This window comes from Antechinus flavipes, chromosome 2, assembly GCF_016432865.1.
Source record: "Antechinus flavipes isolate AdamAnt ecotype Samford, QLD, Australia chromosome 2, AdamAnt_v2, whole genome shotgun sequence".
Classification (NCBI taxonomy): domain Eukaryota; kingdom Metazoa; phylum Chordata; class Mammalia; order Dasyuromorphia; family Dasyuridae; genus Antechinus; species Antechinus flavipes.
In genome coordinates, this window is record NC_067399.1 from 399,555,229 (window position 1) to 399,572,395 (window position 17,167).

General features: G+C 43.0%; 1 protein-coding gene across 2 annotated transcripts in view; it reads left to right on the forward strand.

The window, feature by feature from the left end:
- NDST1 (N-deacetylase and N-sulfotransferase 1) overlaps positions 1-17,167 on the forward strand; it is a 32,927-nt gene that overhangs the window by 7,718 nt on the left and 8,042 nt on the right. The window contains exons 4-14 of one of the 2 annotated variants that reach the window (XM_051978721.1): positions 1,991-2,145; positions 3,997-4,182; positions 4,882-5,010; positions 6,590-6,772; positions 8,306-8,402; positions 9,914-10,037; positions 10,896-11,070; positions 11,319-11,489; positions 13,139-13,186; positions 14,445-14,554; positions 16,019-16,121. In XM_051978721.1, the coding sequence (XP_051834681.1) occupies positions 1,991-2,145; positions 3,997-4,182; positions 4,882-5,010; positions 6,590-6,772; positions 8,306-8,402; positions 9,914-10,037; positions 10,896-11,070; positions 11,319-11,489; positions 13,139-13,186; positions 14,445-14,554; positions 16,019-16,121 (1,481 nt within the window). The remainder of the gene's footprint in view (positions 1-1,990; positions 2,146-3,996; positions 4,183-4,881; positions 5,011-6,589; positions 6,773-8,305; positions 8,403-9,913; positions 10,038-10,895; positions 11,071-11,318; positions 11,490-13,138; positions 13,187-14,444; positions 14,555-16,018; positions 16,122-17,167) is intronic. The other variant, XM_051978722.1, reaches the window with a different exon arrangement.

Genomic DNA, 17,167 nt, shown 5'->3' on the forward strand with positions numbered 1-17,167 from the left:
GGATGTTTTCAGATATTTAAAGGGCTCCCTCATATAGAATGTCACATAGAAGACAATAATTAGAGTTGTTCCCTTTGATCCCAAAGGTTGGAACCAGGAACAGGGAGTAAAAGTTGAAAAGTGCCAAATAGAAGCTTGAAAACAGGAGAACACTTTAACAATTAGAGCTGTCCAAAAGCAGAATGGGCTACTTCATGAGGGAAGGGGATTTTCTGTCTTTGGAGGTTTTCAAATAGATGCTGGTCTGGTATGGTGGGGATTTTTCATAGGTAAGGATACTAGTTGCTGAGGACCCTTCTAGCTTGAAATTCTGTGATTCTGCCGACGTGCTGCTCTCTAATTTTCACCTATTATTCCTACTTCTGTCCTCTGCAGGTAATTCAGATTAAATATAATCCCTCTAAGAGAACCCTTTGAACTTTTAGCAATAGTGGCCACTTTCCCCCCATGCCAAACAGCCCCATTCCGTTCCTTTTTTGATGTATTTTCCAGCACTCTCTCCACGTGGGTCCCCATCCTGGATACATCTCAGGCTGTCAGTGTTAGCATAGGATGCCTGCATCCGAATCCAACATTCCAGTTGTGGTTTGATCAAAAGCAAAGAGCAGTGTAACAATCGATCGATTGTCTTCCTTGTCTTGTAAAATATACACTAATGGTTCTTTTACTGCCTCCTGAGGTGACGTGAGCTTTTTTGTTTGTTTGTCCTGTCTCACGGTTGGCTTGCAGCGCTTCCCCTACCCCACTCAGTACTCAGTTGATTTTACAATGGCTCCCTTGGGAATAGGCTAGTTCTTTTGGTCCTTAAAGCAAATGTACTTCCCGTATCTTGCTCCAGGATGTGTCTGCCATCACCAGGTGGTAGGGAAAGGTGTTGCTCTTCACTTATTTTTAGTCTCAGGAAGCAGGGGTTCGTGGTTCACACTCGGTGTGTCTCTGGGCAGGACCGGGGGGTGTGTTTTTGTGCCTCAGCTGGGTCTGTACGTGCTGGTGCTGTTACCTTGGCAGCAGCCCTCCTGGGCATGGCAGCCCACAGGGGGTCTCTGCTTTTCCAGCGGGTGTCGGGAGCTTTTTCTGGTCCCCTGCTCTCAGTTGGGATATTTATATGTGTGAGTGTGTGCGGGAGGGACAGGGAAAGCAGACAATCCTATTTGCAATTTCAAGAGCAGCTAGAACCTCATGAGAAAAGTGTTGGGGGAGAAGGGGAGAGAAGAAATCTTAGATGACTTTCTCAAATCAAATAGGGATGATTTGGGAGTTTTCTTTGGTCTGGCTTTGTCTTTGGCTCTTCCCTACCCTTTGAATTAGTATGGGTTATTAAAAATAGATTCTGTTCCATAAGCACTGTTATTACCCTTCTAATCCCACCTCTATTAGCAGTGACACAGTAGCTACAATGGCAAAAAATATTTGCTTTGGAGTCAGAGGACCTGGATTCAAATCCCACTTGATGATTGTTACATGTGTGACCTTGAGCAATTCTCTAATGTAGTCGTAATAGTAACAGCAATAATAGTAGATAATATTTATATAATGCCTACTTGCCAGGCACTGCACTAAGTACTTTGAAAATATTTTCTAATTTAAACCTCACAACAACTCTGGGAGATAGGCACTATTACTATCCCCATTTTATAGAAGAGAAAACTGAGGCAAAGTGAGGTTAAGGGATTTACTTGCCTACGATTATTTACCTACAAAGTATTTAAATCTATATTTGAGCCTTTGAGATCCCCTTCAGCTCTGAAGCTTTAATTTTGCTTTAAATAACAAATTTATCTTTTAAAATTATATCTTCATTTACTTGAAAAATGACAATAACTATAGTGCGCTATATCTTAATTAGCCTTTCCCCTTATTTGTAGGGTTCTGCAACTCTGCCCCTTTCTCTGTTCCCATGGTCTGAACTTGACCTTGAGGCTGACTTTGCTTGGCTTTTGTTAGTCTTAACACTCTTCCCCAATGGCCTGACATGACATGACCTCCCCAGGTACAGATGCTGAGGATGATGGCGACGACCTGCTCTTGTCCTATGTGAAGGAGTTCTGGTGGTTCCCCCACATGTGGAGTCATATGCAGCCCCACCTCTTCCACAACCAGTCTGTGCTGGCTGAGCAGATGGCCCTCAATAAGAAGTTCGCTGTCGTGAGTAAGACCCCTTCTCTGGGCTGGGGGGGCGTCCTGATTGCCTCCTCGCCCTGCTCCCACTTGGGGCCCAACTCAGCCTTGCTGGGGCCAGCCTTTCTTTAGAGTTTAGCTGAAGAGGGAATATTCACATTGATTTAATGGTGAGATATGAGTTCAAGAGAGCGTACGACCAGATGGTAAAATGAATGGATAGTTGGATGAGGTCTGAAGAAGGAGAGAGGAATGTGGGGGAGGTGGGGCTTGAAAAAGGGGTAAAATGTGTTCTTTTATTTTCCTGTGAGGGAGAAAGAGAAAATAGGTTTGTCTTAGATTTAATAGACTATTCATACAAGTTAAGTATACAATTATAACTGCTTATATGTAGAATATCCCCCCCTACCCCCAATGAGTTATATATAATTAGAAGGGAAGAATAGCCTGGGGGGAGGCATTTTAATTTTTCATGTGTATCTGTCCTACAGACACTTAAGTGTTAGGACATGAGTCACCTCCTATGTCCAGAGAGTCACACACATCTCCTCCCCACCAGGGACTAGTTGGACTGAGAGCCTTGAGGGCTGACTGCGTCAGGCCCAAGGGAGCCTGGGCAGGGGTGGCAGAGGATTGGTAATTGTGCCATCCCTCCCCCTCCCCTGCTTAGGCCCTTTGCTCTTCTGCCTCATTAGCCACCCATTGAAACAGACTCTTCTGTTCTCACCCTGCTTCCAGTTTTAGATGACCAATTTAAAGTAATCCCCTGGGTTTTCACTATTGCCGAATGCTGCAGCCAGAAAGCTTTTCAGTCTCCTTTGGAAGCTATTTGAGATCAGTGTTAGACAAGGAGGAAAAAAACAATGGTGGCTTAGAACTCCAGGAATGGGGTTCCCTAGAAACTCTAGCTCAGAGCCAGACCTAGATCACTCCGGCCTAAACAGGCTTTGGGCTGGAGAGAATAAGGATGGCAGAAGATGCCCAGAGCCTGGGACAGAGGTCCTCAGTATTGGTCTCTGCTAAACTGTGTTTATGTGTGTGTGTGTGTGTGTAAAAATATAAATATAAAAATAAGGCAGAGGTTTGGTGTTTAGCCAGCCATCAATGATGAAATCCATAAAATATTTTAAATGGCTCATAATTACTTAGGTGGGTAAGGAAGGGTACCGATGGATTGGAAAATAGAACATCAAGGTTAGATTTTTGGATGGGATGTCCCTGAACTAGGACAGAGTGGCCATTTGACTAAAGCCAGTTGAGGAATTTGGAAGTGAGTGAGAAATTTGATCTGGGGTTTGATTGGAACCTTTTGGGAGGAAGTGATTGAAGGAGCAGATGTGGAAGGGGACTGGTATGAGGGGAGACCTGTATGAGGCTCTTGAGATTAGGAGCTGATCTCAATCCAGATGTGAAGTAGGATGTGAGATTTGAAGGAAATTGTGTTTGCTTCAGATTTTACGCTAAACTGGTTTTCTAGGACCCAGGAAAAAACTTCAGAAAATATTCAGAAATATTCTTTAGGAGAGGCAGAGAGGTACATCAGAAGGACCTGTGGTTCTAGAGCCAGAGGTCTGGGGTTCAAATTCTGCTTTGGATGTTTACTACTTGTGTGACCTGGGACAGGGCTCTTACCTTCCCTGTTCCTCAGTTTCCTCATCTGTAAAACAAAAAAGAATGGACTAGAAGGCTTTTGGTGTTCCTTTTAGCTCCAGTAGTATGAGCTTATGGCTATAGTCTGTCTTCTCACCCTGGGGAGAAACCTGTCACCTTCAGTGTGCTTGGTAAGAGCCTCAGTCAGCAACTCAATAAAGGGGGAAACTGAGGTTCGGGGCGAGGCCATGTGCTCAGCCCCCTGCCTCGAACCATTCCTGTTTTTAGGAGCACGGGATCCCCACCGACATGGGTTACGCCGTGGCCCCCCATCACTCTGGTGTGTACCCGGTCCACATGCAGCTGTATGAGGCCTGGAAGCAGGTGTGGGACATCCAGGTGACCAGCACCGAGGAGTATCCCCACCTGAAGCCTGCCCGTTACCGCCGGGGCTTCATCCACAACGGGATCATGGTAGGTGAATGGGGACTGCCCGCTTCCTTCCACTGCCAGAAGGGTCAGATGCTCCAGGGAAAGGACGGGACGGCTCCGTAGGCAATGTACCAAGAGCCGGCAGCGTCTGTTCTTCACCAGTGTCCTAGAACTCGTCAGGGATAATGAACCCCTTAGTGGGGCAGAGACAGGGTCATCCAGACCCCTTAGTGGGGCAGAGACAGGGTCATCCAGACCCCTTAGTGGGGCAGAGACAGGGTCATCCAGACCCCTTAGTGGGGCAGAGACAAGGTCATCCAGACTTCTTGGGGCCCTTTCCTGGAGAGGATTGTGCTGTAGCACCTGCTTCTGCCATTTTGTTACTGGGCACTGCCAGTCTGTAGGAGTAGTATGTGTATGTGTGTATATTTGTCTGTTTACAAAACGTGAGCCACACATAATTTTTTTTGCTTTAAGGAATAATTCCATAGTCCCTGAAGTGGATAATTCCATAGTCCCTGCCCAGTTCAGTACTCCTACTGTCAGGACCCACCCTGTCCATCCCCTCTGGGAAAGGGGTTGCTTCCCTGGGCTTGCCCTCCCCTATGGAGAGCACTCTCTGGCCGGTCTAGAGACCTGGTTTTTTTGGTGGAATGGAGGGCATCTAGTTGAACCGTGTCTTGAGACCTGCCCCTGCTAACCAGATGCCAGTTCCTTTTCTCCTCTCCTTTCCTCACTTAGGTCCTTCCCCGGCAGACCTGTGGTCTCTTCACCCACACCATATTCTACAATGAGTATCCCGGAGGCTCCAGCGAACTGGACAAAATCATCAACGGGGGAGAGCTCTTCCTCACTGTGCTGCTCAATCCCGTGAGTGTCGGCCTCCTCCTTCCTGATGGGAGCCTCAGTTCCGTCCGTGAGCCCAGAGTGGGCGCAGTGTGGGATGAGCATAGTGCTGTGAATTAGAAATGGGGGGAGAGTCACTACATACCTTTCAAGGCTCGCCTTGCCTTATAAAATACTGTAACTTGTATTAATATACTATATATATTGTATATATATTATATATGTAAGTTATTATATATATACGAAATATATATAACTTGTGTCTGATGGGCATGAGCGCTCAACACACAGATACACGTTTCACACTGATCTTTTTCCATTTAATTTGTCCAGCTATTTTACTCATTTTAACATTTGATTGAAATATACTATTTCAGACTCTTCTCTCATGGTAGTGTATGTACTCATACACATTACACATATTTATATGTGTATAATTGTACATATATAAAAATTCACATATGTATATGCATATTTGTACATATGTGCATGTAAGTAAATAGGTAGTGATTAGGACATGTATATGTATATATATATATGTGTATGTGTATCTATATGTACCTGTGTGTATATTTGTTTAGTAAATATATGAGCCATACAAAATATTTTTCACTTTAAGAAATAATTCCACAGTCCCTGTCCAGCAGTCTTACTCGTGGGATTTGCTTTGTCTTTTTTGGTATGGTACCTAGTACACAGTAATTGTTTAATAAGTGCATGTTGACTGACTAGTAAAAATTAGAGCTCAATGCCAACATCTCTAGGTACCATGTTCTTTAGTTATAGACTTTTCCCATATATTCCCTGTTCCCTATAGAGGAAATCTTAAGGGTATAGAATTCAAAATCTTTCATGCCATTAGAACCTAGAATGTCAGAGCTGGAATGGATTTTGAGATCATTGGTGTTATTTTTACTATTTCTCCATATAAAATATTAAATATGAAATTATTTAATACCAAAATAATATGTAGTAAATTTTTTAGTGTTAAAAAATTGTGGCTTTATTTTGTTCCACATTTGGTTGACTTCTCCCTTTTATATAGAAACATTTCCTTTTACCAGCCCTTTCCTGGTCAGCACTTAAGAATTACATAAATATATTTGATGCCCCAAAGTGGTTATTTTTAATTAGAAAAAATTGGACCTCCATATGTTGCCCAGGCTGGAAATGCCAGACACAATTGCACTCTGATTGGCACAGGAACTTAAACCTGCTTCTTTTCCAACCTGGCCTGATTTGCCCTCCTCTTGCACCCCATCAGTGCTGGATTGACTGAGAACTCTTGATGAGAATGCCTCACTTAGTGCACCTCAGAGCTCCCCAGCCCAAGAGAACATCGGTCTTAGCCTCCTGAGCAGCAAGGATTGAGGAGTGGGCCTCTAGGCCTGGCCCAGGAATGTTCTGTGCCCTTCTTAGTTTGGGAAACGCTCACTAATCCAGCATCCTGATACTAGAATTAATGGGGAGAAGACTCGCCCAACGCCAGCCAGCTCACCGGTTGTTTGTCTTTAATACCCTCTGGTCTGTGGGGGAGTTCCTGCTGGTTCCTGCCCCCTTTACTGAGAAATGCTTCTTTAGTCTCTTTGTTTCCCTTCCCTAGATCAGCATCTTCATGACCCACCTGTCCAACTACGGCAATGATCGCCTGGGACTGTACACCTTCAAACACTTGGTGCGCTTCCTTCACTCTTGGACCAACCTGAAGCTGCAGACGCTGCCACCAGTCCAGCTGGCTCAACGATACTTTCAGATCTTTTCTGAGGAGAAGGACCCTCTGTGGCAGGTGGGGAGTGAAGCTTAGGAGCCCAGGATGGGGATTGGTACTAGTGGGAGAGTTACAGGGCCCGACAAGGGGCATCCATCCCTTCCTGCCCACTATCCCCAGAGGGTGCTGGAAGTCTTAGGCTTTAGGCTCATTTACCCATTGCTAAAGCCAGAATGTACTTTCACTGAATGAGCAGTTTAAAGATCAGTGTGCTGGGTTTTATACAGGATACCAAGGAAAACCGGATAGTTTTCAGTTTCCTGATACTCACAATTGGGTATTGGGGGTGAAGGGAGGAAAAAAAGTCATTGATAACCAAGCAGAGTATGAGAGGAGTGAAACAAATTAACTGCTCAAGGTTTAGCACAGGGATTCTTAAACTGGGATCTGTGAACTTAAAAAATGTGTGTGTATAAAAATGATGTATGATATATTAATGTTTTTCAGAATGTTTTTAAAGGCATAAAATAAAAGATAATGGAAACCAATTAAATTGAAAGTTAAATATAACATATATAGGTAACTATATATAAAACATTAATACAGGAATCCTCAAACTTTTTAAATAGGGGGCCAGTTCACTGTCTCTCAGACTGTTGAAGGGCCGGACTATAGTAAAAACAAAACCTTTGTTTTGTGGGCCTTTAAAGAAGCTTCATAGCTCTGGGTGAGGGGGATAATCGTCCTCAGCTGCTGCATCTGGCCCGTGGGCTGTAGTTTGAGGACCCCTGCATTAATATATCATACATCATTTTTCCCCCTGAGGAAATTGGGGTTAAGTGACTTGCCCAGGGTCACACAGCTAGGAAGTAGTAAGTGTCTGAGACCACATTTGAACTCAGGTCCTCCTGAGCTGGTGCTCTCTCCACGGTGCCACCTAGCTGCCCCTCATACATCATTTTTAAAAACATTCTGAAAGGGACCCATAGACTTCATTAGAATATATAGATTTATTATAATATATAATATATAAGCATATATTATATTTATAATATATTTATTATTTTGAGTGTTTTATATAATATAAAACTCTCAATATAATTGGTTTCCATTATTTAACCGTATCAGATGGCTTGCTGTCTTGGGGAGGGCCAAGGCAAGGGAGGGAGGGACAAAAATTTGGAATATAAAGTTTTATAAAAATGAATGTTGAAAACTATCTTTACATGTACTTAGAAAAATAAAAAAACTTGAAAAAATAAAAAAAGAAAACATGCTAATGTATTTTATGAACTTCATCACACTCCTAAAGGAGTCCATGATACACAAAAAGGTTAAAAACCCTTGATGTAGAACAAAATTTTTTAAACTGTGGGTTTCAACCCCCCTAAATATGAGGGATAATGAAATTATGATTTATTATCAGTAAATGTTTTGTATATCTAATTTATACACCTCTATACCTGGGGTTACATAAAAATTTCTCAGACGAAAAGGAGTCTTGAGTGGAAAAAGTTTAAGAAGCTGTGGTCTATAGGAATCATAAGGGGCAGCTAGAACAAAAGACTGAGTTTTGTCCCACTCTATGTTGTTTTTCTCCTTGCCTTTAAGGATCCTTGTGAAGACAAGCGGCACAAAGACATCTGGTCAAAGGAAAAAACGTGTGACCGGTTCCCCAAACTCTTAATCATTGGACCCCAAAAAACAGGTATGCTTCCCTCTATGCCCCTGATGCCTGGCTAGGCTGGTCTCCCTGATGCTCCCCGTCTCCTTGGGATGACCATCGTAGGATGTAGGAATTTTCCAAATCTCACTTTGAGGAAGAAATCTCCATGTGCTGCCCAACCTGAGATACAATTCAAGCCACTAAGTAGAGCACTGAGCTGAATACCTATCCTTATGGAGATTGCCATCGAAGAGAAGAAAAAGAAACTTAGATAAATATAACCTGCAATATTGCATGGCAGGTGCATCAGACAAGTATAGGCCAAGTGCTGTGGGAGACCCAAGGAAGATTTTTACCCAGCAGAAAGATCAGGAAAGGCATTCTGGAGAAAGTGGTATTTGAATCGGGCTTTAACTAAAAGAATCAACCAACCAAGTGTGTTAATTGAGTCAAGCATTTTTATTTTGAAATAAAAATTTTTGTCATCCTATCTCTTATTTTCTTTATAGGTTAAAAAAAGAAAATGCCTTGTGTCAATTGATGTCACCTGGCCATTGTTGGGTTTTTAAATTCCTAGTCCTTCTAGCCTTAGGTGGGAAAAGGAAATCCCCACAGTCTGAGGCGATGTGTGAGCCTAGCCCCTGAAGCAGGAAATCAATTGGCTTGTTCAGGGGACATTTTCTCTGGGCTGTAGAGTTTGGGGAGGTGAGTCATTTGAAGCCAGAATGGAAAAATATAATGTGCCAGATTACTGAGACACTTGAATACCAAGGGAAGATAATTGAGTTTTACTTGGGAGACAGCTGGAACCACTGAAGATTTTTGAGACTAGATAATTGCTGGGATGTCTCCTAACCCCTGTTTCTTGGTGGTAAAATGAAGGAACTCTACTCTGGGACAAAACTTTTGGGGATATTTGGTGCCTTCTCTGGCTAATAGCCTGGAGGTGTTCTCAGTGTGCTGTTTCTTCTCAAGCTTTCTTTTCAGCATGATTCAGATCTCCATGTAGCCATGAGAACAAGTATATAGACATATAGTAGTAAGAAACCAGACATCATTTATTTAAGAACCAGACTTCTACTATTTGTTTATTTAGTTGTGAGATATTTACCCTGGGATTTGTGATCGTGTTTTTTGCTTTAAAATTTTTTTTGGATAATTATATTGCAAAATAATTGGTTTCCTTTGTAACACTATGTGATCATACATATCCTAAAATAAAATATGTAGGATTACAAAGGAAACCAATTGTTTTGCAATATAATTATCCAATTTTTTTTTAATTTTAGGCATTTAAAAGCATTATTTTGAAAAAGTATTCATATACTTCACCAGGTTCCCCAAGGGGTCCATAATACAAAAAACCCCAAAAGACCCATATTCTAGATTATTCTATTTGCAAGCATGAGGAAACAGATCTAGAGAGAATATTTTGGTCATACAGCTCATTAATGGCAGAGTGGGAACAAGAACATTGGTCCTGTAACCCCTAGTTCTCCCTTCTGTGGGCTGTTTCTGAGGTCCCGGGACCCTCCCCCTCTCCTATCCTGCAGGCACTACAGCCCTGTATCTGTTCCTGGGAATGCACCCGGACCTGAGCAGTAACTACCCAAGCCCAGAGACCTTTGAGGAGATTCAGTTTTTCAATGGCCAAAACTACCACAAAGGCATAGACTGGTGAGTGGGGCTTTCCATCCTTGTTGGCTAGCTTGGGATGTGGGATCGGAAGCTCTGTGTTGGGGTCAGGAAGCATCTGGAAGCTGTTTACACACTGATGGAGTTCCTGTTGTAGAAGAGGGGGCAGAGTTCAGGCAAACTGCGCAGAGACCGGGGGCCCTGTCCCCCAAAGGCCAAGGTGACGGCGTCCGGCTCTCAGGAGCTGGAACCATAACAGCTAAAGAACATGATGCTTGAAACTCATTCTTGAGCCCGTAATTCAGCACACATTCTTTCCCCAAGTGCTTATTTCTGACGCCTTCCAAGTATTTTATTTGGTTAGTATCTGTGGGGCAAGGAGAGGAATGGAAACCTCCATGACAAGAGAAGTCAGTTATCAGTCAGTGTTACAATTGAGAGATGACCTGGGGTCTTTTGTGTGGCTCCAGCCAGGACTTATTGAGAGAGATTTCTTTGTTTTTTTTTTTTTTTTTTAATTTATTAAAGCTTTTTATTTACAAAGCATATGCATGGGTAATTTTTCAACATCGACCCTTGCGAAGCCTTCTGTTCCCACTTTTCCCCTCCTTCCCCCCACCCTTGAGGGAGGTTTCTTAAGTTCTTTATCATTTTCTGCCTGGCCTACGGACTGGAGTTGGTAATGTCCCATCCCTCAGGTGGGTGAGATAACTTGAACATATGGAATGCTTAAAACCCCAGGGCTCCAACCTTCCCCCAAAGGAATGGCTGGGAAGTGGAGGCAGGGGAAGGGCCACCAAGCGCCCAGCACGGGAGAAACCCGTTCTCGGAAGCCACCTGCGCCCTCACAGACGCAGTGCTTCTGGTCCTGCTCACTCTCTCTCTCCGGGCCCCGGACAGGTACATGGAGTTCTTCCCCATCCCCTCCAACACCACCTCGGACTTCTACTTTGAGAAAAGCGCCAACTACTTCGACTCCGAGGTGGCTCCCCAGCGGGCCGCGGCCTTGCTGCCCAAGGCCAAAGTCCTCACCATTCTCATAGACCCCGCGGACCGAGCCTACTCTTGGTACCAGGTGAGTGGGCCGGGCTGGGCTGGGGGGCCCAGGACGCGCTTCCCCGGAGGGGAGCTGTGGATGGGGGACGCTGCTACTTCCCCTGGCTGCTGCTTGCCTCGGTTTGGGTGGGAAGGAGAACTTCCTGCCTCCTCTTCACCTTCTGGCTTCCTCTCCCCAGAAGGAAGAAGTGCTGGCTGCGTTTGGGGCGCTCAGGTTCTGGGGGGGAGGAGCGGGCGCTGCTCACCGAGCCTCTTGCTCCCCAACAGCATCAGCGAGCCCACGATGACCCCGTTGCCCTGAAGTACACCTTCCATGAAGTGATCACGGCCGGGTCGAACGCCTCCCCAAAGCTGCGGGCACTTCAGAACCGCTGCCTTGTTCCTGGCTGGTACGCCACCCACATCGAGCATTGGCTTAGCGCTTACCACGCCAACCAGGTACCCGCCCCCTCCCCCCGGTCCTCCCCGCAGAGTAGGGGCTCGGGCTTGGTTTTTTACATGGGAGAAGTGATTCAGATAGAGATACCAGGACACAATTGACAATACTTCCCCTTTATGGGTCACTGTGTCTCCACCAATGGGGATTTTTATCTTTGGATCTTGAAAGCTTTTGATTTCTTAAAGAAAGGGGAGTCCCAGATCACAGGGAAGAGGGGCTGATTTTGGAGATATCTGAGCATTATTACTTTTTCCTTTGACTTTCCCAATAGACTTTAGAAATTCAGTGTATCCAAAACAGGATCCATTGTCTTTCCTCTTAAACCCTCCCCCTTCCCTGTGCCTGTAGAGGAAAGGCAATACCATCCTCCCAAAACTCACCAGACGACTTGGAGTCGTTCTGGACTGCGCCTCCTCCCTTCCCCCCCAGCCATCCTGTGATCAAGACCTGCCGATTTTACCTTTGCAAATTGTTTTGAATCTGTCCCCTTCTCTTCTCTGACACCGCCACCACTTTAGTGAGACCCCCTTATGACTGGATTCCTGCATAAGGCGCTGATGGTCTGCCTGCCTCCACCCTTTCCTCTCTCCAATCTGTTCTTCATTCAGCCCCTAAAGTGATTTACCTAAAATCCAGGTCTAAGTATGGCACCCACTCCATACAGATGCAATACAATGGCTTCCTATAATTCCTGACTAAAATCTCACCTTTACCAGGACGTCTTTCCTCTTTTAATTATTGTTTTATCATTCCTGTATATAGCTTGTTTTTTTATATTTGTTTGCATGTTGTTTCCCCTATTAGATTGTGAGCTCCTTGAGGGCAGGTGCTGTCTTTTATATCTCAGTGCTTAGTACATAGTAGGCACTTAATAATTGTTTATTGATTGATAGCCCAACATCACACTGCTCACAATGAGCCAATGGCTCTGAAGTATACACCTAAGAGGAATTACTTGCTAAGAAGTTGCCCTTAGTCGTCAGCTGAGATTATTAGGGACCAGAACTTTATAGAATGAGACATACAGGAGATATTGGGAAACACAGAATAATTCACAAGAGAGGGGGGAAGGGAAGGTAAACTTCACTATTTTGCCAACATAGCCAGCTCTACTGAGCTTTAGCTTCTTTTTGATATGTTTATTTCTCCAATAAAGAAAGCTTGTTAGCATAGTATCATGGGCTGGATCTGAAGTCAGGAATATCTGAATTCAAATCCAGCCTCAGATACTCCCTAGCTGTGTGACCTTAATTGCAGATTTTACTATAAAACAGGGATCATAAAACACCTACCTCCTAAGATTGCTGTGAGGATCAAATGGCATGATATTTGTAAACTTATTAGTACGGTACTTAGTACTATGTACTGCATCCTACACATAGTAGGCACTTAATAAAAACTTGTCCCCTTCAGTTATTACCTTGATTTTCTTCCTTTTGTTTTCCCCAACCCCTGTATCACATTTGTACTTGTGCCAACATTTTCATTTACATGAGTGTATTTCCCTCAAAGAAGGTTGTTAGTCAGCCCTCAGGGGTGCCTTTGGTACCCTGCTAAGGTATCAGCTTCCATCAAATGTTTCATAGCTGTACATATAAATACAAGAAGCTACCAGCTCATTGTGTGACATTGGTTGTTCCTCTCTAAGGGACTGGACTCCTGGCTGAAAAATGTTTCTTATCCTGAACAAGCAAAGGTATGACTTCACCTGTGTCTGCTTTCCTAAAACTTCCTGCAGGACACACAGCCATCTCAATCTTTCTCATTAGCCTAGAATTAGAGAATCATTTTGCTTCAGAGTTGAAAAGGAAATCTAATCCAGTTTGTATCTTCTCTGTAATCCCCAGGCCTAGAAGATAATGTGCTAGCCTTGGAATCAGGAATTCTTGGGATGAGATCTTGCTTCAGATATTTAATAGCAAGTCAATTAACTTTAAGTTTCTCCATCTGTAAAATGAGGGGATTGGACTTGATGGCTTCCAAAGTCTCTTTCAGTTCTAAATAATAGCTAGTGCTTTTTAAGGTTTACAGAACACTCTACAAAGTCATTTTCTTCTTAACAACCCTGGGAGATAGGTGTTATTATTATTTCTATTTACAGCCAAAGGAACTGAGACAAAGAGCTTAAATGACTTGTCCCAGGTCACATAGTATCTCCGATCTTCCTGACTCCAGGCTTTGTGCTTTATCCACTGTGCCTCATTTTATGGGCTAATGACCTTTATAGAATTTCTGTAATTTCTTTCCAAGTTGTCAAGTCTTGTCACTTTGGAAATAAGCAAAATATAGCTTAGTTCCTTTTTTTTACATGATAACCCTCCCCCAGACATTTGGGGTTAAATGACTTGCCCCAGGGTCACACAGCTAGGAATTGTTAAATGTCTGAGACCAGATTTGAACTCAGGTCCTCCTGACTTCAGGTCTGGTGCTCCATTCACTGCACCAACTAGCTGCCCTGCCCTCCAAATTTTTAAAGATAGCTTTTCTATTCCTCATAAGTCTTTTCTTACACCAAATATTTTATTCTCAGTTCTCTCAGCTAAAACTCCAATTACATGATTCCATGGAGATCCTCTCTTATCTTGGTCTCCTTCCTCTGTGAAGTTGGGAAGGGCCCTAGTTGTTTTGTTTTATTTTTTTTAATTAAAAAAAATTTATTTTCCGTTCCAAATTCTTTTCCCCTTTCTGCCCTCTCCTCCAACCAATTGAGAAGGCAAGAAATGTAATACCCATTATTCATATGAAATCACGAAAAGCATATTTCTACATTTGCCAGAATGGCCTGTTTGAAGAAGAGTCCATTTGGGGGAAAGTTAGTTGGCCCTGTCTCGTTTTGAGGATTTGCAGCCAGTACCCTTTTCACTGCCACAACTGGTCACATTGGCAGATTACGGGGTAGGGAGGGAGCAGGGATGAGACTGGGCCATATAAGATTCCCCTTACTACTCTTTCAGATCCTGGTGTTGGATGGCAAACTGCTCCGGACCGAACCGGCCAAAGTGATGGACACTGTGCAGAAGTTCCTTGGGGTGACCAACATTATTGATTACCATAAAACTCTGGTGTGAGTGTTGTCCTAACCCCAAAGCCCAAGGACCTTTCTGATCTGCCTTCCCCCGTCTGCTGTGCTTCCATGTCAAAAGCACATCCCCAAGCTCTGGAGCCAGAGTAACTGGATCCCACTGGCCTTTTTAGGATAGGCAGGGTCCCTTGTGTGCCACAATGTATAGCTGTTTCCATGGCAGGAACATCAACATTCAGAAACAAATAAACATAATGTCCTAGTGATGGATAAACCCAAAGATCCTAGCTAACAGAGTAAAAGCTCACTGTTAGGCAAAGATTGTTAGGATAAATTGAAATCGGTCTGGCAGAAACTAGGTATAAACCAACATCTCATACCATATACCAAGGGAAGCTCCTCTGCAGGAGCCTGTGAATAGAAGGAAGATTCGCATCACATCTGGTTTTATATTTTCTAGGGGTCATCTCTCCTCTTTTTGTGAATTGTTGAATGTAGTAAAGCAACTTGGAGAAATCCCAGGAGTCGATGCCAGAGAATTTGGATTTTAGTCGTACCAATGACTCGCTTTGGAACTTTTAGTCAGTTACTTCTCTCTGGGGTTTGGATTCTGCATCTGTAAAATGAGAGGGCATGGGGATGTGATTCCTAAAGTTCTTTTAGCTCTGATGTTTTTTGATCCAACGTCTCTTCAGCTTATTTTGAGAAAAAGTACCATTTGTTTTTATATCACTTTTATTTCTCAATGTATCGTTTCCTTTTTCCCAATTCAGAGTGCTATCTTTTTTGACAAAGATTAAAAAAGAGGTGGGGGTGTGAGTGGGGATGGGAAAAGCAGTTTAATAAAACTAACCAATTGACAAAGTCTGGTGGTACATGCAGTGTTCTACATCCATAGTCACGCCATCTCTGCAAATATCCCATCAGTTTTTAAAAAAGAAAAATCCACCTTTGTATCTGGGATGATATGGTCAACCTAAAACTTGTCAGTTTTTCTTCCCTTTTTGATTTAAATGTTCCTGTTTTCCCCTTTTAGTAATCGTTATTTTGGTGCACATTTGGTGCTCATTCTTTCTCTGCAGCTTTGACCCATACCTAAAGTGTGTTATAATTCCTAAGGCTTCCAGGTGTACTATTATCTTCTCTCCTAAGGCAATGATAATAGCTACTCGCATTTCAAAGTTAACAGAGGATCGCCTTACAACCCTAGGGGGTTAGTAACTGTTCCCATTTGATACATATGGAAACCAAACCCAGAGAAGTGAAATACTTTGCCTAAGATTCATAACTAGTATATCTCAGACCCAGAACTTGACCCCTGGCCTTTTTACTTCCAAGTCCAGCGCTTATCCCATAACATCACACTTTGATTCTGGTTGTCTCTATAATTTTAAGTGATTTGCCTATCTCTAAGTGACTAGGTTTGAATTGTACTCTATATAAGAAAATGTCTGTTTCATTGGGGAGATATGTTGAGTGGAATTAAATTATTCTCTCTCTCTACAGGTATGATGCAAAGAAAGGATTCTGGTGTCAACTGCTTGAAGGAGGGAAAACCAAGTGCTTGGGCAAAAGCAAAGGCAGGAAGTACCCAGAAATGGATTTGGATGTGAGTAGCTGGAGCTGCTTCTTTGTCCCAAATTGCCTGATGTGAAGGGTGGGATGATATAGCTAGGTTAATTCAGATCATAGGGACTTTTAGGGAAGTACCTCAGGTTTTCTGAAACAAAAAGTTTCTTGAATTTTATTGGAATTTCTTGGAGGTCATATTTTTCCTGAAATACTAGTACAGAAAGAAAGGTTATACCAGTTTATCCCCCAACATACCCTGTGGGAGGCTCTGGAGCTCTCTTTGGCTGCACCGGGCACTGCTTCTTCCTGCTCCCAGGTCGGGCCTTGGTGGGGTTCTGCTCAGACAATTGTCTTCTACTTGGATTTCACATAGAAGACTTTATCCTGCACCTCTCCTACAATATTATCATGTAATAAACACATATTAAGTGCTTATTATGGGCCAGGCACTGCACTAAGCTTTGGGGATACAGATTAAAACAAGCAAGAACTTGCATTCTAATAGGGGAAGAAAATACATGAAAAGGGGGCAGAAGTAAAAAGATGGGGACATGAAATTAGACGTGGTTTCTGGAACTAGTCGGTGATGGGGAGAGCTGGTCTAAGACTAGATAAAGTATAAACTCATGTGTCTAGATCAGGTTTCCAGGGCAAAGCCTAATTTCTAGTGAGAAGAAGATGGGGAGCAATATGGCCAGAGTTCAGAAAATGTATGTAAAGTATTTTGTAGACCCTGAAGCACCACATATCATCTTTATCATCGTCATTGTCATCATTTGATGTCATTTTATTTTTTTCATAGTCATTCTACCAGATTATAAATCCTTTAAAAATTTTTTAAAAATTAAAGCTTTTTATTTTCAAAACATATGCATAGATAATTTTTAGCATTCACCTTTGCAGAAATTTTTGTGTTCCAAAAATTTTTTTCCTTCCCTTTCTCCTATCCCTTTCCCTAGATGGCAAGTAATCCAACATGTTAAACATGTGCTATTCTTCTATACATATTTTCCCAATTATTATGGTGCACAAGAAAAATCAGATAAAAAAGGAAAAAAATAAGAAAATAAAATGCAAGCAAAC